The sequence below is a fragment of the Glycine max genome, chromosome 7, assembly GCF_000004515.6.
Source record: "Glycine max cultivar Williams 82 chromosome 7, Glycine_max_v4.0, whole genome shotgun sequence".
Classification (NCBI taxonomy): Eukaryota; Viridiplantae; Streptophyta; class Magnoliopsida; order Fabales; family Fabaceae; genus Glycine; species Glycine max.
In genome coordinates, this window is record NC_038243.2 from 41788892 (window position 1) to 41813728 (window position 24837).

Sequence of the window (24837 nt, forward strand, 5' to 3'; positions counted from 1 at the left end):
ATTTTGTTATCGACATGATATAAAATGCACAAAATTTGAAAACAAGATAATAATATGAACACACAAAACATAAGTAAAATTCACAAAATAATGATAGTTAAGTGATAAAACATGCAATCTAAGAAATTATGGCCACCAGAAATGATTATTCTTACGTAGTTTTTTTTTTTTGTCTAAAAAGAGCTTTCTACTATCCACCAGTTTCAGAAAAAATAAGGCAGACGCCGAGCGAATATAGACTTGCAAATTGCAACAAGGGTAGATTTTACATGCATGGATCAAGATTTTCTACACTAAGTTTTAAAAGCAAAGATCTAAACCCTTGAAAATATTCTTTTTTCCATTAAAATAAACATGATTTTATTTTGCAAAACCTAAGTACCTCGGATTATAATTGCAGTTTAATTTTAAACTCCAAAAGATCCAATTCCTTTCCTACACCGCCACAGCACAGAAACCATTAACGATACAAATCTGAAAAGTTGTTCAACAGTATATTTTCGCAGCTCCATGCATGCATGCTGCCTCAACTCATTTGAAATCTCGACGTTGTAAATAACGCCTTGCTTCGCTCCCCAATTAAAGAATAATTATACAAATCAACGAATAGCAACTAGATATTTCCAGAACACCCCCCCCCCCCCCCCCCCAAAAAAATAATAATAATAATAATAATAATAATTTTTATCCTTTACACACATATCAAAACCAAGACTTTTCTTGAATAAATGAAAATTCTCATTTACACACAACCTTGACAATATAACACAAACAAACGATGGTTATCTGTATTGCAGGAAGTACGAACCGTACCCGGGGAAGGCATTCAGAAAATTCATGACGAGCTCCGATGGCAAAACTAGTCCTCGTATCAGCACATGGTGGTACTTGTCTATCAAGGACAACAATACATTTTGTTCATTAACGTCCACTAATTGACCTGTATTCGGATAATGCAACACTGGAAGGATTAGAAACGGTAAATTTTCCATCTATGATTAAATTGTGAATAACCAACCCTAAACTACGATCAGGAGAGATGGATGACAAGTAATGCTGCGTCTGAAAATCCAAGCATGCTAAATCATTGTGGTTTTTGAAGTTCATTAATATCTCAAAATGATTTTCAAGAATAAGTGTGTTTGGTTTACCATTGGAAAACTCTCAAACGGCCGTTGAATCAAAAACTTTGAATTCCTACTTCTCACAAATCGTGCATGGAATGTATCCTTCAATCTAACGTTAAACCAAACACTTGTTCTTGGTTGCTGTGATGCAACCACCTCCAAAATCAGGATTAATTATAAAGATGCAACAACTAACTCATTTTTTAAGGGTTTTTTTTTTGTATATTGACGATGCATGTACAAAATAAAAAGCAGATAAGTACGTATTTATGCATATAAATAAAAGGCTTACCTAATTCCAGCTCCAGTTCCAGATCTTCATCATCCCCCTCTTCAATAGCTGAACCATTTTCCAATGCCTCAGCAGCTTTAGCATACCTATTAAGAAATTCTTCTTCTGTTTCTTCGTATTCATCACTTCCAGAATCCTATTCAAACAAATAAACCAAAAAACTAAAAATGAGTAAGCAAGAGAACACTGTAGGCAAAGAGGTAGATATTGATTTGGTATTAACAGCAAAAATAATGAGATATATGTGAAGAAGAGAAGTGCTAGCAATACTCTCTCTAACACACTTTCTTCTATTAGTGAAAATTTATTAACAAGAACATAATCATAAGTGGGGTTCAATAAATATGGAGTGACACCCACACAATTTTATGATTTCCAACAAATTCCAGGTAATAATAGTGTTAAGAGTATGTTAGAGTGCGCGTTGCTAGCATTTCTTATGTGAAAACACTGCAACGGTCAACCTCATCATAATCATCATTGTCACTGTCCTCATCCTCGTCCTCATCATCTTCATTTTCATCATCATCAGATCCTTGTTCATCTTCTTTCCCATCATGTGCTTCTTTCAATTGAATGGATACCTCCAACAGTGAAGTAAAGCAGTTTTGAATTTCATTGCCTGAGTTCCCTTGTTTGAGAAGTTGCTCAATCAATCGGCCCAATGTCATCACTAAAATTCATCCACAAAGAAATAGACAAAGTTGTGAAAAACAGTTTCAACTGTTTGACGGTGTTTACTAATGACTTAGAACTTAAACTAGGATGAATAGCAGCATTCAAATAATATATAGTTGAATGTTCATCAATTATGAGCAGAAAAACAAAAAGTACAATGAAGAACCATATAGGGTACATTCTTAAAAGTGTTCCCAAGCAGGTTGTTCGTGATCAGAAAAGTTTTCCCTTTTCAACAATCAACATTTCAAGTTTCAGCACACACAACAAAATGGCGTGCTAAATTGCTTAAAACAAGGTAAATATGAATAGAGTATATAATAATTAAGACAATCGATAGATAGGGCATACTATTACTTAGAAAAATGGAAAAACAAATATTATGTAAATTTAGTAATGCTTGAAAAAAGCAAACTATTTACCAACTAACTTCATCTCAGCCTCTGCTGTCAGACCAGGCTCAAAAGATCTATTGGATACATGACACAAAGCAGATGCCCAAATTTTGATGCCTCCGTGTTCGCCCTTCTCCAGAATACCTTCTACAATATCAGGATAACACAAATAGCAGGAAGATATAGCAAGCAATAGAGGCTTCCAAAGTGCACTGGGTGTGCTTTGAACTTCTATAAATCGAGAGAAGGCTGCCTGACTAAAAACAATAGCCAATGACTGCTTTACACCTTCAGTTTCAGGTGAGTAGGTTGGACAATGTAATAATATATGGACACATGAGCAAGCTCTCAATGTTGCAGAAGGATATTGCTTAATTGCCTCACTGATGAAAGCACCAATGCCCTCTACAATTGAACGTTCAGGAACAGGCGGAGCTGGAGGAGGTGGCATCTCTTTTACAACAAAGTTTTTCAGCTTATATCTGCAATCTAAATTCACAATTTCCTTAATCACCTCAAAAATCGATAAATCCTCTGATTCCTCCCATGCATGCCACTCTGCAATCATTTCAGACCAAACTGACACCAGCTCTGATACTTTAAGCTCTTGAATCATGTGATTTCCATCAATAGATAGCAAGACAGACTGTAGCAAAGTTGACAAATCTTCTATGCATGATGAGGAGGAGGGAGCCTGCTGATCTTGTTGATCCTTATCAAATTCAGGAAAACATAATAAAACTTTAACATGAAAACATATTTTGGTAGGTTTAAATATGTTTTTTGCCCCAGTAAATAATGCAATATTCATTTTTAATCTCAAAAATAAATTGTCTCCATTTGATACCTCATTTATGAAAATGTTCAAATGTAATCCTTGTCCTTCAAAAAAAAAAAATCATCTTGTTTTGGTCATTCATTTATGGAAATAAGGATTACATGGCACACTTTCATTAATTAAAAAAAGGAGCCAAAAGAAAACAATTTATTTTCCAGGAACTAAAAACAAGGATGGCCCTAAATAGCAATAAAGAAATATAAATTAGAGAAAGTGTTACACATTATTATTGTGGTCACTAAAAATACTTGAGGAATTCAAATGAGAAAAAAAAATACAATGTGACAAGGTAGATCATCAAAAATCAAAGCTTCATTAAATCCTTTATATTCTCTTTTTTGCTTTCCCTTGGGAACAAAAAAGTAGAGAAAATCAAAGTTCAATTTAGAAAGGCACTCAAACTGACCAGTGTGCACAGAGGGGTAAGCCAAGCCTGCTGCAAGAGTGCAGCAAAAGTTCTAGCAATTGCCACTTTACCCGTAGCCCATTTTTCACGAGACTCATCTGACTCAGATTCTTCAGGCCTGGAGTCTTCCCAAGTCTGACCCATAACTGCCAGAGCAGCAATTGCGCGTTCAACCACCTATTATACATACATACACATATCAAAAGTAGACTGGTGTTGCCTCAAAACTCAATCAAAGCAAGATAGACACATCCCCGCAGACATGAAAAACAATATACTCAGCGTTATCATGGAGGCAAACATGGATATATAAATAAAGGAAAATGCAATGTTATTTGCATGCATGTGTGACTGTATACTTTGCTACAAAAACACTATACAGCAGACAAATAGGAGTAATATAGATAACATATAAAACAAAGTGTTGAATTTGGCAAACCCCTAGGTGAATAAGTCTTTAATTTCATCCAACCAAAATCATTAAAACTTCCAATCTCGAAAACCATTTGGATTCATATCAAGAAATTTCAATAAAACTTTGAAACAAAGTTATGTATATTCAGCAATAGCATACCCAGATTTAATGTTATTATGTGATAGGAATTGTCTGGTGAAACCCATAGAAATGATTATTAACCAATAAATAAACAAGAAAGATCAACATACTTGAGGCCAAGGTTCCAGATTGGAAGTTAACCATTTTGAGACTGGACCCACTATTGATGAGACAATAAGTGGGATATGGACTGCAACTTTTTCATCTCCAGCTTCCATAATAGAACTGAGAAGCTGAAATAAGATGGAACTCTCGCTCTCATTCTCATCATTTCCAATGTTGCCAACTATTACTTGGAGAAGGGGTAGAAAATCAGGGGGCAAGTAGTCATTCTGAAAAAGAAAACAAAAGCTGAGTAGTGAAAACGAGAAAGAGAGAATAAGAACAACCCAGTACAAAACATATCAGGGAACTAAAAAAGCTCACATCAAGTAGTGTGGTAATTGCCCCAGCAGCAGAAATCCGCACAGGATAGCAAGAAGGACCCTGCCTATCTGGCATGACCAATGCCATGAGCAATTGAGAATATACATCAGTACTCATCTCCTGAAAAGACAAAAACCAACTTGGGATCAGCTAAAAATGTGTTGAAGGTATTTCATCACAAAAGTTACATGAAAGCATATTGAGAAGCAATTTGAATCTGAATTTCTTGAGTTATGATAGTTAGTTGACATTCTGCCTTACTTCTGGTAGACAGGAGCCTAGTTCTCCAAGTACCCAGTTTGCACTAGCAACTAGGTATGGTAGGGACACAGCTATTGCATACAGTGGCAAAATCCGGGTACGAACAAGGCTTGTTACAAATTCAGGCTCTTGCTCCCTCAAAAACTGTAAGAAATGGCAGAATTTAAAACTCCTTTTAGTAATTTAGCATTGAAACACTGATGGATTGTCAAACAAAAGGGGAAAAGTCCTCACATCTTGCAGGCCACCATATGCCATAAGAACGCCAAAGTAACTGCCATGGTTTATGATGGAACAAGAACATGCAGATAAAGTTAATAAAAAAAACAGAAACATTAATTAAAAATTAAGCATGTTCATGTAAAGGGAAGCAAAAAAATGAAAAGGAAATAAGCTAAACATAGAGTAAGGATATCTACATAAGAAACAACCTTGTCCCCTTCAATCAGAAGGAAGTTATTTTGGAAAAAAGAACAGAAAGTATAAGAGTAATGTATACTCTTATAAGAGTATACATTACTCTTATAGAAAGGAATTAAGAATTATCAACACAAAACATACAACAAAATGTGTAAGGCATCAAATGGGTATAAACTCATTACAGCCATAAACACAATTGATTAGCCTGCATGTTTGATTGAATTAACTTGACTTGTAAAAATAATCGATTTTTTTGGCAGCTTCTCTAGAGAGCTTTTGAAAGAAAACACAAACCAAATTCAGCTAGATAAATTCTGTTGAAGCTGATTCAAAAGAAAATGCATACGTACTGCTCATTTTTCCATATCTATACTGTTGCTTTGCCAATAGGCAGTTAAAAACATATACATTAACAAATGAACAAAGTATTTATCATCATAGATCATGTCATTGATCTTAAAAGCATAATTTGGATTTATTTAAGGCATGCAAATGTGAAGCATACATAAAACTCACTCATTCAAGATTTTCTTTTGAGACAAGTTGGAAGCGGAAGGAATGGGAAACTTGGACAAAAATGGAAGCACCAATAACTCCCCCATAGAGCGGCGTTGATTGCTTTTTTTGTTCTTTTGACCTTTTTTACGCTTGGATGAAGATAAACTGTCAGTGGCAGTCTCCATTGGTGGACCCTGTAGACATTAGTGACAAAATGAGCCATGGTAATAACTAAGGCGTAGATTAATAAGTTTTTATTCGTGTAGTAACCTTTGACAGTGAAATAACACCAAGTAAGTTTACTGCACTTTTTCTAGCTGTGAATAAATCCTCTCTCCATCCAGAAATTTCACCCTAAATATAAAATTCAGGTTAGATATATATCTAAAAATTAAGGTAACACAAATTACAAAAAGATCAATTTCATACTATATCTGAAGGAAGATTCTTTTGTATATACTCATCTGGGTCTTCTTCCCACTCTGACATGTCCTATGCATTAACATTTCCATAAGAAATTAACAAGAAAAAGTGTATGTTAAGCAACTAAATTTTACAAGTTTATTATTCTTAAGCAAAACAAATATCCATGTTATTTTTTAAATAAATTCTGACCTTGTCATTCATGACTAATGCTGGAAAGATTGCAGATTCCAATAGAGTCGTAAAATGTGGAGAAACTAATCGCCATCCCTGCATAAATTGAAATTGAACCTTATCAAGATGTTGAAATTTAATTTTAAAATAATTGAAACTAGAAAAAAAAATCAGAAACCTACCGGCCCAGTCTCCAGTATATTTGAAATTACATCAAAACCTAGGGACAATAGCCTCTCTGAAAGGAAAGGAAGTTTCTGCAAGAGGAACATGACAGTTCAAATTTTGGAACATCCAAAATATGAGGAAATAAAATAATAAATATCAAGGTAACAAGTCCAGAATCAAGTTACAGATAAATAAAGATCTGGATTTTGGAAGCAGTGTGGAAAATAAATACAGATGGTTAATAAATAAGATGCTGAGCAGACAACAGTTTAAGGAAGAGCATCAATGAGTAGTTCAGAATTTTAGAACAAAAAAATCAGAACAGCAAGCATAACCATTGTTCAGGCCAACTACTAAACCAGTTATTAAGTACAAGAATTAATGACAATATCTTACACTGGTATTTTTGGTAAGTTTGACCATGTTTAAAACACAATTTATAATTTCTGGCATCAACCTGAAAATGAAGGGCATATGTTTCAATATATGATATAAAAAAAAGTTTATATTCAAACAATAAAAAAGAAAAACTGTATGAACCATATTACTTATCAGAATGTTTCCTGTGCCGGGTTACAAGGGCAGAGAAGATAAGCAGACTTCTTTTTCCAGTCTTCAATCTTGTCAAATATTCATCTTCTTGATTGACAATACTATCAAAGCTCAGAGAGCTCAAAATGCTCATTAGGTCCCGACAGAATGAAGGCAGTAGAGGAGCCAAAGTTGATGGCATGTAGGACTTCACCTATATGTAGAAATTTCAAATAAAAAGAAAAAGATATAACCATTTTAAAGAGAATATCAAATAAATAGCAATGGCAAAAAGAAATTAGACCAGGGGGAAAAATTTAGCATAAAGTCTTGGACTAGATAGCAAAGAGTAACAGAGAACATAATATGTCACATTAGCTGAAAGCTTTCCTTTTCACAGTGAAGAACCAAATTCTCTTCAACAAGTTTAATAACAGGACGAGAATAATGAGTCTATCTCTCCCACACACTTTATTTTTCAGTATAAATAAGAGACAAGGAGTCTAATAACACTAAGTAATTTTCATACTTATTGTTCTAAAAAATCAGTGTAATGTGGCTGCAGATCACAAAAAAAGAGGTAGCACTTATGTTTCCATTGTAATACACTCGTCTGTTTTTAACAAACCACTATGCAATACTGACAATAGTCTGTGTGCAAATCACATTGGGAAAAATTAGCATCATGACTTCACAAATGCTAGTTAAAGCTGATGAGCCAAAAACTAATACCATCAAAGGCCAACTGAAACTTTTAGATGGATTTGGCTCATAGCATCCAAGGCCAACTTATAGATGTAGTGTAGACTTAATAGAATTTAATAACAAAACTACGCCAAAAGAGTATAGACATCACAAACAATACAACCAGAAGACAACAGAAGAATTCCATTTAGATAATAAGATCATTTAACTTCTAGGCTTCAGCTCCCCCATTATTGAATATATTCAAATCAATGCAGACAATAACAAATATATAGATTTTTTATGTCAAGTATACACGCATCAAACCAATACTTACTGCAAAATGTAGGCATTTGCATATAGTGAGGAGGACTTTCTCAGTTTCTTTTTCTGCTATGCCATGGGTTGCTAAAGCCTGATCCAAGCATCATACAATCACTCAGAAGTGAAGTTCATAAGAAAAGGTGAGCAAGGCAAATAAGAAAAACACAACACCTTTTCAACAAATTGATGGAAAACAGCAAGCAAAGGCACAAGAACTTCTTTGGATATAAGCTCCAATTGTGGTGGTACCGGCTCCTTAGCAACTTTAGGATTCAAAAAATACTGCAAAATGAAGGAATGATTTTGAACATAAGTCAAACCAACCAAAGCCATTCAGCACTCATCACATACAAAGTTTTCTAAAATAATACAGATAAAACATTACTATAGAAGCACATTATGGCAAACTGCATCGAGTAACAAAAACTTCAAAAATTCAGAAGCACATACTTATTAAAAAGCAACCAAAGCCCACCATTATCATCTTCACTAATAGTTTTAACAATTTGAACTCTCCAAAGCCATACAGCATCGAACACATACAGAGTTTCATAAAAACAATTAATAGAACTAAAAAAATATTTTAGAACCACACAGTAAGCCAAACTAACAAAAAATCCAAAATCTCACAAGCACAGGCTTATTAAAAATTTGAGTACCTGGAAAGGTCTGAGAAGAGCATGGAGAACAAGAAGTGCATTTACAGTACTCCATTTGGTATTCGAACCACTGGTAAGATGGCTATTCTGAATAGCAGACTGCAAATTAGGCACAAGCTCCGGCCACAAATTCTGCTTAACAAAATCAGCAGCAGCAATGGCACGGAACTGCAACCACAGAATCACTCACCAATCAGATTCATATATACTCATACATACTTAGCCACACACACACACACACATATAACACACGAGCAGAAATCAGAACAAAACACAGTTCATAAGAAACTAGAAAGCAGAATTTACATGCATACCACTTCGACTAAAATTTTGAGAACGGACAACTCGACTTGAAGCAACGCTTGCATCAGCTGCTCCTTGAACTCCTTGCTCACATTGGAAGGCTTGACGCCGGTACTATCGACAGTGCGACGAGTGAGGTTCTTGAGATAGGTAGCAGCAGCGATTTTCTGACCTTGATTTCCTCCACCTGTTCGCGAAACACGAAACGAGAATTATCGCGATTATAAGATTTCCGAAAGGAGGAGTTGAATAGGTGAATTAAATTAAATTACCGGTGGAAATGGAAAGGAGGTAGAAAGGGAAGTGCGGAGTGAGGGAGATGAGATCGAGTGCGGCGGTGGCAGTGCGGACGGCGGTAGCGTCGGGGCTGAGGGTTTGGTCGAGCAACTGAGCGATATGAGTAAGGTCCTCCGCCATGGTCAGAGCTGCTACTCAGTTCGGAAAGAGAAACAGAAACCCTAGTTTTGCGTCACCCGCTCTCTTGCATATTGGCGGGAATGTGTGTGCTTTTTATATGGCAGATTCCGCTTTTTCGAGATAAGAGAAAAATAAAAAGAATATTGCTTATTTTTCAAATTAATTGAAAATGGAGATGCGGGGGATCGAACCCCGTGCCTCTCGCATGCAAAGCGAGCGCTCTACCATTTGAGCTACATCCCCATGACAGTAATCTTTAAGAATTTTATTTTTCATTGATTTACTCTAATGGCAATTCAACGGTTGTTTTTAATCCTCCTAGATTTCGGGTATGAAATTGGTGTAATGCATTTTTGCAAAAGAAAATTAACTTGATGTGTTTTGACTGCTTATCTTTGAATTTGTTAACGACTTGAGTTGAAATTTGTTCATCTAAATTTTCATTTTTATGTTGTACAACTGTGTTAATAGTTGAAGAGATAGCATAATTAATCTGAATCATTAAACATAAAGGAAGAAAATTTGATTTTGAAAGTATAACCTATATTGGATTTGAAACCGTGTATGGTACGCTATTGGTCGCCAAACATGTCACGTTCTTTCCATGCCACGGCCTTTCCTTTATATTCTCACACGCGGTTTGATCCATGACAGAAAGAAAAACATGAGAGATTGAAAATCAGAAGCCTCTACATCATGATCATTTTCTAAACTTCTGCAGTTAATTCAAAGAGACAGTAAATAATTAGAATATGTTCCCCCAGTTTTTCAAGACAGCTCCTTTCAGAAAGCCTTGTTGGTTATCAATACAGTACCATTGATGATAACAGTATCATATTAAAGTCACTTTTAGTATTTGGGCCTTCTTTAGCAGCATTCACACTCTTGTTCGACTAAAACTAGATGAAAAAAGTCAAATTGAGCAGAGCAGCACTAAGGTCGATGTCCAGTGTAGTAGGCCTTTTCCTCCCAATTTCAGCATATCACAGTGTCCATAAAAAATTTCTCATTAGTGGCACAAGCTTTTGCAGTGCACACATACAATATAATAATTGAAACAGCCCCGCATTCCGATGGAGCTAGAGTACTATTCACAAATAACATAGCAAAACCACTTAACTTTAGTTCAATTTTTCAACATGTGTGGATCCCAGCACCAGCCTATGTCCAACGTTCAAAAAGCCATTCAAACTTGCACGAGTAAATTACGGCCATTTGTACACCTTTTTCTCTGTAAAAAAAATCAGTATCCTAAAATCCTTCCTCCAAACACTTGTATCATCTTCTAGCTTCTAATTTCTAACCATGCAAATGCAGCTATTCACCATCTTCAAACTCCTTATACTAACACTATTATTTCAGCTACAAGTCACTCCCACTCTCACACTCTCCCCTTGCAAAACCTCATGTGGCAACATTCCTATAAATTACCCCTTTGGCCTAGAAGATGGATGTGGTGCACCCCAGTTCAGACACATGCTAAACTGCAGCACCGACTTGTTCTTTCAAACCCCTTCAGGTTCTTACAAAGTCCAATCCATCGACTATGACAAAAAAACCATGGTAATCTATGACCCTTCAATGTCCACCTGCTCCATTCTCCAACCTCACCACGACTTCGAAATGACCCAAGTTCAATCCGCCATAATCCCCCCATCACAGGACACAGTTTTCGTGCTGCTAAACTGCTCCATAGACTCTCCCGTTCTAAACCACTACAAGTACCTCTGCTTCAACTTCGCCGGTCACACGTGTGACGAGCTTTATGGTTCGTGCAACGCCTTCAGGGTCTTTCATTTGCTGACAAACAGTTCTCCACCGTGTTGTTTCACCAGTTATAGCACCGTGAAGTTCATGAGCATGAACATATTGGACTGCACGCACTATACCAGTGTGTTTAACACGGATAATTTGAAGGGTGTTGGCCCTTTGGACTGGGTTTATGGGATCAAGCTTTCTTTCAGTGTGCCTGATACTGGATGTCAAAGTTGCAAAGAATCTGGTGGGACATGTGGCTTTGATACTGATACGGAAGGTTTGCTTTGTCTTTGCTCAAGTTTCGCTAATTCAACAAGGGAATGTGGTAAGCAACTTTGGAATTATAACCTTTGTCTTGCACAAAAAATGGTATACCAAGTTTTATTTGTATGCTAACTATAATGTCGTCGTTTCTGTTTTGCATCTCAGCTGCTGGAAGCATAATATCAAAAGGACAGAACAATGCTCCTTGGACACACTTCCTACTGGTTTTGCTTGTTGTAGCTAATTTTCTCACGAAAGTGAGGCTCGTTTGAGAGATTAATTTTAGTTGTCTGCCACTCTATTGTTATAGGGCAGCGAGAGTTTGTTTACCACTTCAGATTGGGGAAGTGTGTTTTGAAGTCGCAAGGTTGTTCACAACTCTCCAATGATGCAAAATGGCTTACAGAAAACAGAAGAGAAACGTCATCTTCATTTCTGTATGTTGTTCACAGTGGGCATTACAAATGACTAATGTACGGTACATTTTAATTTTAGCAGAACATGCTTTTTTCTTGTTTTGTTTTTGCTACATAATTTTAGCAGAACATGCTCTGACAAACATAATTAATCCTCCGCAGTTATTAAAAAAATAAGCAACCTGTCCTCTTAGTTGTAGCTCAAAATAATGCTTCAAGTTTAGAGACTACTAGTATCTAATCTTTAGGAAATAATTTTTTTTACAATGTTGGAATTATAAAAAAATATGATGGGTGTAAAAAAAATGGTTGGTGCAAAAAGCCTCATATGACCTTATAGATCTTTAGGCCCATTTACTAAATCATCTACCAACCCCAAAAGAACAATTTGCAAGCCCAGTTGGTTGAAAGGCTTCGGCTACTAGAATCTAGTATTATTGGTAGACAATTGCTTCCTGCACTTCCTTTTTTTCTTCCTGCACCCCCATAGAAAACATTAATGGACAAATATGTCCTTCCCTTTCCTCCTCCCAGCCAACATCTTCCATAGCCGCCGGCACCACCTAACTGCAACACCACCAGATCTGCCACCCACGCGTCCAACATTGTGTCGCCACCCATAAACCACACATGGGGTAAGGGAAGTGTAAAACACAACAACATTCTGGAAAGCCCTTTACAAAATGTTCAATTTTTTTTTACCATTCCGAAAAGGGGCTTTTTGAATTGGAATTTTAACATTCTCAAAAGAGATTTATGAAATTATGGCATTTTACACTTCCTGTGTCTCAACGCCATGCATGTCTTGAATTTAGTTTGATTTTCAAGGTTTAATTAAACTTAATTGACTTGGATTGAATTCACCTTTATTTAAATAACCCAACACAACCTCAAGTTAGGTTGAATTATCGGATTGAATAATTAAAAAAAACATTGTCATTTGTTTAACTTTTTTAGTAAAAAAAATCCCTCAAAATTAGTATTGTTTCTTAATTCTTATAAACTTGCAATAATACTTATAACCCAAAAACAATAATTTGAGGATCTCATTATCCTTCTCAATCCTAATAATAAACTTAATCCTCCTCATAAGTGCTTACTCATAGAGGAAATAAAAGAAACCCTTAACATGCAAGAGTTCCTCAAGTACTGAGTTCAAAAGCTTACTTATCATTTTAGTTATCTATTGAGTGCTTTTTGCCAAACTTTTTTTGCAGCTAATGCACCATTACACCACTTTTTTCTATGAGTACCATTACACCATAGTCATGTGGTCGTAATTAACATGATATTTTATGGAATATAATGTTAACCTAACCTCTAGCAATGGTATGTTTGGGATGCCAGTGTGATTACACGAAATCGAGGTTGAAATCACGATATCTTTAAAATAATTCTTTGTTGTTTCTGAAAAATCATTTATTTTACGTGAATTTATTAGATCCACCATGATTTTGGTGGTATCCAAAACATACTAAGTGCAAGACCCTTTTATATAAAATGTTTTTGAAAGAAAAAAAAAAATGGTTCTCCATTCAAGTGGAAACAAGAGCGACAATGTGAAGAAGCTTTGTTCATTATACTTGGCATTGGAATGAATGATTAAAAAGCGTCACTTTTCGGTCCTTTTGCTGGATAAAAAATAAGAAATTGTAAAGTTCTTCAAGACATAATTCCTTCATATACAATTTGAAGCAAAGAATATTCCTGTGCTTGAAATCAATCCTTTCTAACGAATATAGTTGATAAAACCTTAAAAAGTTCATAGAGAACCTTTTTGCTTTTTGGTCATGCTAAAAGTAGAGAATATATGCCTACTTCCTTGAACTAATTATAACAGCTTTCTTCAAGGAAAGGATATTGAAACACAATGATATAAATAACATTGACATTCTCAAAGTGGTGACGTGAAATAGTTGTCGGCCTTTCTGATCTCATTGCCATAGCTTATATCTAATTATGGGTAGTCAAGATGGTTTGTCTCCTTTCCTTCTTTTATGTGTAATGTCTTTTAAAATGTCTGTTTCCATGTGTGTCTGCATAATTATTTTGGCATGTATGCATCTATGCGACATGCAAATGCAAAATTGACAAACTTTGTTAACAATGAGATTTTTGGCACGGACGAATTTTGGATTTGACTTTCTAACTGCATAATAATACATTTTGCTTCTCCTTGTCACAAAAAAGCTAAATAATCATAATAATACATTTTTCTTGTCACCTATCCTTGATTTTTTTAATCTGCAATTGTTATTGAAAGGCCCTTTCATTATGCCCACAACTGCTTGAATAACTAAACCAACATAATTTTACCAGGATGCAAATTGAAAGGTGAAATGTTGATTAAATAGATTGTTTAATTTCACTTTTTATCCTCTAACAAATTAATTTGATGTATTTTTATCTTAATTTTAAGAAACTTATGAATTTTATCTTTCATCAATTTACTCATAATATAATTAAACTTTTTATTCCAAATCTTTTATTTTTTTACAAATTTTGCATCTAACTTTTTTTATTTTTTGACGAATTTTACTCTTAACTTTTTATCTTTTATTTTTATAAATTTTATCATTCAATTTTTGAGTTTATTAATGAATAAATGATGGAAGGTAAAATTTATAAGTTTTTTAAAAATTGGGGATAAAATATGCTAAATTAATTTGTTAGTGGTAAAATTTGTTAAATTTTTTTAAAAAATAAGGTATAAATACAAATTAAGCCTAAATACAAATTGAATAATAATTTCATTTTTCAAGTAAATTTCACTTTATGTCATTCACCAATAAATAATATTGCAGCCATTCCACGATCTACTGTAGATGCTCCACCAGCTCATTACGTAATGAAAATTCAGTCATTTTCACTCCTTGCGAAGAATTCTATAGAGAGATACGAATCAGGGAAATTTGAAGCTGGAGGCTACAAATGGTACACATTTTTATATGTTATATTTGAAAATAATCTAAAATGATGAATCCAGCTTACACCACGGTTCAATGGATGATATAACTTGAGTCCAATGACTATATTATGTAAGTGCTTACAAATTACAATTATCTCGTAGGAAGTTAGTTCTGTACCCTAGTGGAAACAAGAGCAAGAATATAAGGGAACATATATCACTCTACTTGGCGTTGGATGACACAAGTTCACTTCATCATGGATGGGAAATCTATGTCAATTTTCGATTCTTTTTGCATGATCAGACCAACGACAACTACCTAGTTGGCCCGGGTATCTATTTTTTTTTACCGTTTCTTTGAATACATTTTCTTACCAATTACTTTTCCACCGAAAATTATTGAGTAAATTTAGGTTCAATTTGGATAAATTTTTTCGTAAACGAAAATAAGAAAGAAAAATAAAGTTTTTTCCCTTGCAATTTTTTATAAAAGTTCTCTCAACTAACTTTTACAAGAGTTGAGGAAAATAAGTTAATTTTAATTTATAAGAAAAATTTAATTTATTTTATCTTCTTATCTTCATCTCCTATAAGTATTTAGGAAGAAGTTTATCTAAATAATTTTTTTAACACAAATTGTTTGCTTTCTCCATGTTTGAAAAAAATATTGTGCTGCTAGGACTAAGATAGTTCAGTTTTTTACCTGCATAGCAAGGGTTTCTTACCCTTTTTGGTACGCTGCATTTAATAGATACTGTGAGAAATGAAAGGAGATTTCACAAAATGAAGGCTGAATGGGGAATTGATCAATTTATTCCTCTGAGAGACTTCAACCTTGCCTCTAAAGGTTATCTGGTGGACGACACGTGTGCTTTTGGAGCAGAAGTCTTTGTTTGCAAAGAAAGAAGCACAGGCAAAGGAGAATGTTTGGTAATGATGAAGGAAGCCATTCTATACAAGCACCTCTACGAGTTTGACAACCTCTCTAAGTTGGATTTAGAGTGTTATGATTCTAAACCATTCAATGCTGGAAACTTTAAGTGGTACAAATGATTAACCCTGCGTTGTTTCCAAACTTGATGGATGTGTTTTTTTTTTTTTAATCGAAAAATATTAGTTGTTAGTATTTGTTAGAAGAAAATTTAAATCTACAAACTCTTTTTTCTTTTTTTCTATTTTCATCTTTAAATCAATCTTATATCTCCTCCTACTTCAATTTTTTCTGAATTTGTTAGTTAATTTTTGCAAAAATGAAGAATCCATACCAAAAATAAATAAATATAAACTGATATATTCTGTTGAAGAAAACTTTAATAAGATTAATTCACACAAAGGAATTTTGCTTCCCAAGTGCATTTACTTGAAGTTTTGCTTCAAACTACAGCAAGAGGCAAACATTTTTAACAATTTCCTAATTTCTCATTATGTTGTCTTTTGGCAGGAAGATAAAACTATATCCCAAAGGAAAAGGTGCTGAATTGGGCAATTATCTTTCTCTGTATCTAGCCTTAGCTGACCCATCAGCCCTTTCTCCTTGTTCCAAAATATATGCGCAGATAACATTACGCATACTTGACCAAAAGCAAGCCAAACATCACTTTGGAAAAGGTATAGTTTGATCACTTTCATGAGCTGCGGTTCCTCAGGAGAAGCACTAGTGATACAAAAATGATACTTCAACGAATAATTAAGTCTGTGTTTAGATTGGTGGTGACAAAATTAATTTTACAGAATTAATTTTGATAGAAATAGAAACTATTCTTACTTGCTTTAATTCTATAATGATTTTTTTGCATCATAATACCTAAATTTTGAAAACAATTCAAACATACAAAATTTAGTCAAAATCAAGATTAACTCACCTCATCATAGTCTATCGTGATTTTGAAGGTTATCCATACACACACTAACATTATTGATAGCATTCTTCACAAGTCTAAGCAAACAATAGCATATATTCGGTCCAATAACTAACAATCTCCTCTTCTTGCAGCTAACTACTGGTTTAGTGCCTCAAGCCATGAAAATGGTGCAGCCATATTTATGCCTATCAATAATTTCACCAATCAAAACTTTGGTTATGTGGTGAAGGACAGTTGCTTCGTAGAGGCAGAGGTTATAATTCTTGGAGTGGTTGATGCATTGTCCTAAGATTCTTTAAGGTATGCTATTGATGAGTGCAGTGATTTGGCCAAGACTCAGGTTGATCCAAGAATTAATGAAAATGAGTGGCAGTAATAGTTTTCACTTTTCAATTTATGTAATATATGGATATTCTAAATGGACACTGGCACCACATGCAAGTCTTCTACTTCCAACATGGAAAAAAAAGTGACTCCCTAACTTTAATTTTGACATTTTTATTTAAAGCACAACACATCATTCTTTACATGAGAGAGTAGATATATGCTTATGAAATGGAGAAAGTAGAAAATAAAATAGTCAACACTGAAAAGAATGGTTTATCTTCAGAAGATTAAAAAATTGACCATTGAACTATACATTAAAAGCATTACATAATAACCAACATCATTCACCTAACAACATATAATCAGGATGTTAATGCAAATTAGAGTTTTTGGCAGAACATGTGCAGCCTTTAGGAAAATGTAAAGTGAACCATAACCATGTAGTTAATATCAACTTCTTCTTGTCCAATTCAGTCAGGTCTGACCTTGAATATTTCTCATGATGACGTGAAACACACATAATTCATGAAAATTCTCAATAGTTCCTTGTAAAAGTTGTATATGCATTAGTTCCATTCAAACATTCAACATAAGAGAGTTGAAAAGTCATGCATTTGTGAGCTCTCACTGTCCAAATGGAATTAAAATTAAAATAGAAATCTAAACCAAAAAGTCTTAGGGGTACTAAAATTTATTTGGGTATTTGACTACGATGTATTCTAACTCATTTCGTTGTTCATCTGCTCCAAATCAAAATCGACCAACAACCATGTGATGCCGATGTAATATAATAATATAAATATTATATGTTTGACAATGGAAAGAAATTTGTGCAATTTAAACTTTATATATATATATATATATATATATATATATATATATATATATATATATATATATATATATATATATAAACGAATGAGAATTCTTGTTTGAAGGACTTATTACAAGCTCCAATGGAAATGGAAAGGGACCAAAATCTTTTAACTATTGCGTTGCTTCCACTGTTAACCTTGCGTAATTTTTCAAGTCTAGGTCAATCGATAGAGACATGTTATTCACAAACCATAAAATGATGGCTAAAATTGGTGTGATTGGAACGATATCTGTTTATTATGATTTCAGGGCGCAAAAATGCGAGTACTTAATAAAATTTTACATTTAAATTAGAATTTTTTTTATCAATAAATATTAATTTATTAGTTTTATTAGAAATATTAATTAGAAAATTTTGAATCCCCGATTTCTCCTCCTTTTCTTCGCTATTCATCATTTTCTAACCAAACCAATCTTATATGTTCTTCAAATTAGAACTTGAAATTATTAATTATAATTAAACTGAAAACAATTTGGTATCAATTCATATACATGCTTAGTAATAAAATGCGATAATTAATTGATAAATCTGCAAAAGATTTTACAAATATCTTTCAGAAAAAATTAATAACAAATTTTGTCGTTTTCATGGTGTTGGTCTGAGGAGGATTTGGCACTATAGAACTCTCCTACGGACCATTCTTTGCACTTCAACTAAACGATGGTCAGAATTGGTGGGGATTTTATATTCAAGCATATCCCTTTCAAAACTTCCTACTTACTTCGTGCGTTCGGTAATCGGTAACATTAGACTTTCAAAATCATTTTTAACCCCTAAACAGTAAATTTGAAGGACAAAAATAATATTTTTCAAATTTGATAGACTATTTTTTTTTTGTAATTTGACGAACCAAAACCAGATTTATCCTGAATTTTAGGAACCACAGATGTAACTAAACCAATATTTATTTATTTTCTAAAACAAAAGTTTCATGGCAGCATGCCTCAGCCCATGAAAAAAACGCTTATAAAAATATCTACACATTGACCATTGAAGAGGTTCGTTCTCCCATGGGTAACCAGATTCAAACTCACATCCAAACATAACATGGATATCTTCCTTACCAATCATACTAATTATTTTGGGTTAAATATTAATCATTATTTTTAAGATATTAATTAAGAAATTAAAAGATTTTTTAAAAAAATGTATAAAATTATATTATTCATGATTTTTCATACATTTGATTTTGATAATAAATATATTTTTTTTAATTTCTTAAAAAATGTTGCAAGACACTTATTAGACATAGTCTTGTTCTGTTTACAAAAGCATTCATCATTTAATACATTAAAAAATATTTAATACTAACAGTAGAATCTTCTTGTGAGTGGTGTGGGAGTAGGCAACCTGGCATTGAAACGAGAGAAAGAGAGTCAGAACCAGAAGACAAATAAAAAGTATGCAACAAACAAATCAAAATCAAAGGGCAAAGGCTGGGGTTGGCTCAATTGGTTGCTACATTCAATTTTCAACTCAGTCAACGGTTGAGATTCACTCTGACTTCCCCAATCTAAGCCGCGGATGCAAACGGTTGAATCTAACCCACAATCCAATCTCGTTACTTAGGGGCTTTTCCGTCATTAACTCACCCCTGCCACCCGGTTTCCCTATAAATTGGAACTCAATGCTCCCCTCTAAACTCGTATCGCTTCAGAGTTGAGACCAAGACACACTCGTTCATATATCTCTCTGCTCTTCTCTTCTCTTCTACCTCTCAAGGTACTTTTCTTCTCCCTCTACCAAATCCTAGATTCCGTGGTTCAATTTCGGATCTTGCACTTCTGGTTTGCTTTGCCTTGCTTTTTCCTCAACTGGGTCCATCTAGGATCCATGTGAAACTCTACTCTTTCTTTAATATCTGCGGAATACGCGTTTGACTTTCAGATCTAGTCGAAATCATTTCATAATTGCCTTTCTTTCTTTTAGCTTATGAGAAATAAAATCACTTTTTTTTTATTTCAAAATAAACCTTGGGCCTTGTGCTGACTGAGATGGGGTTTGGTGATTACAGAATTTTAGCGAATTTTGTAATTGTACTTGTTTGTCTGTAGTTTTGTTTTGTTTTCTTGTTTCTCATACATTCCTTAGGCTTCAATTTTATTCGAGTATAGGTCACAATAGGAATTCAAACTTTGAGCAGGGGAATTAATCCCTTCCTTCAAATCCAGTTTGTTTGTATATATGTTTAAAAAATGAAACTTTTGCTTTAAATTCTATTATAACTTTTTTTATGGCTGAAATTTTTGCATGTGTCTTTGCTCTCTGTTGTAAATTTACTGTTTAGGTACTAACTCTAGGCTTGTTGTGCAGTTTTTGAAGTATAAAGATGGCAGAGACATTCCTATTCACCTCGGAGTCAGTGAACGAGGGACACCCTGATAAGCTCTGCGACCAAATCTCCGATGCTGTCCTCGACGCTTGCCTCGAACAGGACCCAGACAGCAAGGTTGCCTGCGAAACATGCACCAAGACCAACTTGGTCATGGTCTTCGGAGAGATCACCACCAAGGCCAACGTTGACTACGAGAAGATCGTGCGTGACACCTGCAGGAGCATCGGCTTCATCTCAAACGATGTGGGACTTGATGCTGACAACTGCAAGGTCCTTGTAAACATTGAGCAGCAGAGCCCTGATATTGCCCAGGGCGTGCACGGCCACCTTACCAAAAGACCTGAAGAAATTGGCGCTGGTGACCAGGGTCACATGTTTGGCTATGCCACTGATGAAACCCCAGAATTCATGCCATTGAGTCATGTTCTTGCAACCAAGCTCGGTGCTCGTCTCACCGAGGTTCGCAAGAACGGAACCTGCCCATGGCTGAGGCCTGATGGGAAGACCCAAGTGACTGTGGAGTATTACAATGATAATGGTGCCAGGGTTCCAGTTCGTGTTCACACCGTGCTAATCTCCACCCAGCATGATGAGACTGTGACCAACGACGAAATTGCAGCTGACCTCAAGGAGCATGTGATCAAGCCGGTGATCCCGGAGAAGTACCTTGATGAGAAGACCATTTTCCACTTGAACCCCTCTGGCCGTTTTGTCATTGGAGGTCCTCACGGTGATGCTGGTCTCACCGGCCGCAAGATCATCATCGATACTTATGGAGGATGGGGTGCTCATGGTGGTGGTGCCTTCTCCGGGAAGGATCCCACCAAGGTTGATAGGAGTGGTGCTTACATTGTGAGACAGGCTGCTAAGAGCATTGTGGCAAGTGGACTAGCCAGAAGGTGCATTGTGCAAGTGTCTTATGCCATTGGTGTGCCCGAGCCTTTGTCTGTCTTTGTTGACACCTATGGCACCGGGAAGATCCATGATAAGGAGATTCTCAACATTGTGAAGGAGAACTTTGATTTCAGGCCCGGTATGATCTCCATCAACCTTGATCTCAAGAGGGGTGGGAATAACAGGTTCTTGAAGACTGCTGCTTATGGACACTTTGGCAGAGAGGACCCTGACTTCACATGGGAAGTGGTCAAGCCCCTCAAGTGGGAGAAGGCCTAAGGCCATTCATTCCACCGTTCTTTGCTGGTAGTTTTTTGAGCGTTGCCATTACGATATCTATTATTTGTTTCATGTCACTTACTTACTCCGTGTGTGCTTCTCCTCCTCCCCTCCTTCTATTTTGTTTCTTCTATGTTCATTTGTAATTTTTTACATGATCAATTCAACGTGATACAAAACTGTTTTCCGACCATTGTGTCTCTTAATATCAGTATCAAAAAGAATGTTCCAAGTTAATGTTTTGGATTCCACTGCTTCTCTGGATGAACTCGCGTGCATTTTAAATACTTGGTTCTCCCAATTTCGAAAAGTTCGATCTGCAAATTTGGACAGATGATATATGGTAGGCAAGTGTGTTGTTGCAACTGCCGAAGCAAAGCAGGCTATTGTGGGAGAGTCCATTAAGTCTCTCGCTACGGGTAAAACATGTTAGCTGTAGGATGTGTTTTTTTTTTTTTTTTTTCTTGAGATTAGTGTGGGTGTACTATAAGAATGGTTACACTGGATTATTTTTTAAACAAAATATTGACCCCTCTTCTACCAGGTTGCTTGCTTTGCTTCTGGATTCCGACCCTCACTTCTCCATTATAGTATTCATTTCATCCGTTTTGAATAAGCCACAATTTATTCACCAAATCCAAAATTAAATTACAAATATCACCATATATTCACGCGATCCCAAATTAAATTATAAACATCATAAAATAATTTTTTTAAGAACACAATAAAATAAATTGAAATATATAAAAACTAAATTGAGAAAAAAAAAAAATATAAAACACTTTTGCGATATTGGTGTGGTGGAGTTTGCTTAGGAAATGTAAATTAAAAGATAACATTCAGTAAAAACTAAAAGATAAATTCAAGCTAAGAGATAACTCCAATGCCCTCGCAAGATGACATTAGATTCAACAACTCCAATCTTGGACTTCAGAGAACTGTGACGTACAATAGATAACTCCTAGAGTGTGCAAATATGGCTGATAGAAATCATAAGATAAGCTTAACCTCTTAATAGAAGTAAATATATGTTTAACCACCATGAGGTTAAAGCAAACACGTGCTTAACTACCTAAACAAATAGAAGAAATGAAAGGGGAGGGCTTAACCACCTAAAAGATATAAGTAAAAAGATTTAACCAGTTAAAAAGACAAAAACAAAAAAAAAACTAAAACACTTAAAAACAAAAACAAAAGGGTTTAATCATGTAAAAAAGTAGAAGCAAATGAGCTAAACCACCTAAAAATAAGAAGAAGAAAAAAAGGCTTAACCACCTAAAAGACATAAATAAAATAACTTAATCACCTAAAAAGATATAATCAAGAAGATTTTATCCATATCAAGGTTTGTTTTGAATGAAAGCCATGATGTGATATTCTTTACATAACCAATTTAGAAGTAATGATGAGTGACCATGAGAAAAAAAAAAAAAAGATTAATTTGATTGTTAAACTACTATTGAGAAGTAATTTAAATGAATATATTTTATTAATCAGTGATGTGAAATACATTAGAATATATAAAAGTGATTGATTAATAACTTATTCTAAGTAACAACTATTTAAAATATAAATTAAAGATAACATTAAGTATATAACAATTATTTAGAATACAAATTAAAGATAATGATAAATAACAACCAAAATATAAATCCAAACTAAGAGATAACAGGAAAGAAAAACATTTTTTTTAATAATCTAGTGTAAATAATCTTACAACAATCTTACACATCCGATGATCAAAATAACTTTTCTACCACTGCAGGAACTTAATTAACCCCACAATAGCATGCTCCCCTACGGTGTGCTAAATATTACTGGTCATTTGAGATAGTATTGTTTCCTGAGTTTAAAGTTAACACTGTTATCTAAGTAAATCATATTTTATGTCACGTCTTTCAGAAGCAAAGCTACTGACATTTTTTACTTATTACTAATTGTTACTATCATGTCACGGTTTGTTTTCGTTTACCTTCCCGTCTTCATCACCATTGGTTTTGAGAAAACAAGTTTGAACAATGTGCACATTTCGTAATGCGTAGATAATATGAATTTTTTAAGTATAACCACCTATTGTCACACACATGCTTCCTTTGATTGCTAGTATTAACTGAGCAGCGACAATTTTGCAGACGAGGACAACGACAACTTGATTAAGTACTGTGTCAAAGTTCAGTGAGTAATAATTTTTATTTCTCATTTAATTTTATGATTTGTTTTTTGTCCGAAAAATGGAAAGTCTTCTCTAAAATTTATGAATCTATTGAAGCTAAAAAATAAGTGTGTTAGTCCATCGTGCTGCTATGGCCCCTATATAAAATGTGCCTTTTGAAGTAAAAGAAAGCTAAAAATAAGTAAAATAAGATAACATTTATATTTTTACGTCCTATTTTAATTTAAATTTTTTATTTAATGTATTTTCATTTTATTCTACCAAATACTCTATTAGACAAAAATCAATATTGGCATTCCATGTGAATTAATAAATTATCCTTCCAGATTATTGTGTATTAGATAGTAGGAGTGAGTACTACCTCTACTAATTGAATTGAGGACCACTAAAGGCTAAAGCGAATTTTTAAAGATGCTAAAACCAGAGTATAATACTAGTCTTTTGGGTTTATAAAAATACTTTTTCAAATGCACAATAAAATTTATGAATATATGAAATTAATAATAAACTTAATTAAAAAAATATTTATTTTTAATTAAAATTTTAACATGTACTTTCCTAGTAAATTCATCATTTTATAAGACTGCATCCGAGTCTTTTAATTACTATGTTAGAGAGAATCAAACACTGTTATTGTACAAATGAATAATGTGACAAAAATAGAAAAAAAATCACATAAGTTATTGAACACTATTTAATTTAGACAGGTTTTGATATATAAATTACTTTCTTCTACAAATATTCCATTAGCGTTCATAATTTCATTTTATCTTTCTTGATATGGCTGATATTATTTATCATACTATATCTCTTTCTCACATTAAGTGTCAAAATAGGTAGAAAATCTCCACCATTAATTTTTGAATTTAGAGTCATGTAATTGCAACTTACACTTTGTCTTCAACAGCTCCCTTACCCTTCGGGGAAAAAACAAACACACACACACAAAAAAAATCCCACAATGAGTCATCTGGACTATCCATATATCTGAGTCCGACAACCAACATTTCCACTTATGAAGTCGGCCCATGATAGTCATGTAAAACCATGGTGTCCGAAAACAACTTCCTCTTACCAACAACGGGTCACCTAATAAAGAACTTAGATTGAGGAAGAGCAAAGGAACAAAGATGTTTGATCGCTCCAGAAATAATGCCATTGACT

General features: G+C 34.3%; 3 protein-coding genes, 1 non-coding gene and 1 pseudogene across 6 annotated transcripts; 3 read left to right on the forward strand and 2 right to left on the reverse strand.

Moving 5' to 3' along the window:
• Nucleotides 1-702: 702 nt before the first annotated feature.
• On the reverse strand, nucleotides 703-9673 carry LOC100783023 (importin beta-like SAD2 homolog). Of its 2 annotated transcripts, XM_006583918.4 has the most exons (21): nucleotides 9436-9672; nucleotides 9175-9350; nucleotides 8861-9028; nucleotides 8373-8483; nucleotides 8215-8292; nucleotides 7211-7407; nucleotides 7059-7119; nucleotides 6677-6751; nucleotides 6513-6590; nucleotides 6327-6389; nucleotides 6168-6251; nucleotides 5916-6091; nucleotides 5214-5253; nucleotides 4980-5123; nucleotides 4719-4838; nucleotides 4403-4624; nucleotides 3737-3913; nucleotides 2520-3204; nucleotides 1884-2092; nucleotides 1420-1555; nucleotides 703-940 (listed from the first exon to the last, which is right to left on the reverse strand). In XM_006583918.4, exons 1-21 carry the CDS (start codon nucleotides 9578-9580, stop codon nucleotides 783-785), a joined length of 3303 nt encoding a protein of 1100 aa, XP_006583981.1. In that variant the 5' UTR covers nucleotides 9581-9672; the 3' UTR covers nucleotides 703-782. The 2 variants fall into 2 exon arrangements, with proteins under 2 accessions (XP_006583981.1, XP_025985123.1); XM_026129338.2 differs by lacking the exons at nucleotides 703-940; nucleotides 1420-1555 and having other exon boundaries at nucleotides 1888-2092; nucleotides 2528-3204; nucleotides 9436-9673.
• Nucleotides 9674-9750: 77 nt separating this feature from the next.
• TRNAA-UGC (transfer RNA alanine (anticodon UGC)) lies at nucleotides 9751-9823 on the reverse strand. Its single transcript has one exon. It is a non-coding gene; the product is annotated as a tRNA-Ala (tRNA).
• A 949-nt stretch (nucleotides 9824-10772) lies between these two features.
• On the forward strand, nucleotides 10773-12119 carry LOC100778026 (uncharacterized; annotated as a pseudogene).
• Nucleotides 12120-13848: 1729 nt separating this feature from the next.
• LOC100779090 (uncharacterized) lies at nucleotides 13849-17274 on the forward strand. Of its 2 annotated transcripts, none has more exons than XM_003528549.5 (6): nucleotides 13849-13993; nucleotides 14823-14952; nucleotides 15089-15258; nucleotides 15678-15969; nucleotides 16368-16534; nucleotides 16920-17274. In XM_003528549.5, exons 1-6 carry the CDS (start codon nucleotides 13978-13980, stop codon nucleotides 17075-17077), a joined length of 933 nt encoding a protein of 310 aa, XP_003528597.1. In that variant the 5' UTR covers nucleotides 13849-13977; the 3' UTR covers nucleotides 17078-17274. The 2 variants fall into 2 exon arrangements, with proteins under 2 accessions (XP_003528597.1, XP_014633685.1); XM_014778199.3 differs by having other exon boundaries at nucleotides 13884-13993; nucleotides 14844-14952; nucleotides 16920-17272.
• Nucleotides 17275-19570: 2296 nt separating this feature from the next.
• Nucleotides 19571-21679, forward strand: LOC100820392 (S-adenosylmethionine synthase). Its single transcript, XM_014778198.3, has 2 exons — nucleotides 19571-19714; nucleotides 20306-21679. The coding sequence occupies exon 2, from the start codon at nucleotides 20322-20324 to the stop codon at nucleotides 21498-21500; it is 1179 nt and encodes a 392-aa protein (XP_014633684.1). The 5' UTR covers nucleotides 19571-19714; nucleotides 20306-20321; the 3' UTR covers nucleotides 21501-21679.
• Nucleotides 21680-24837: the final 3158 nt, after the last annotated feature.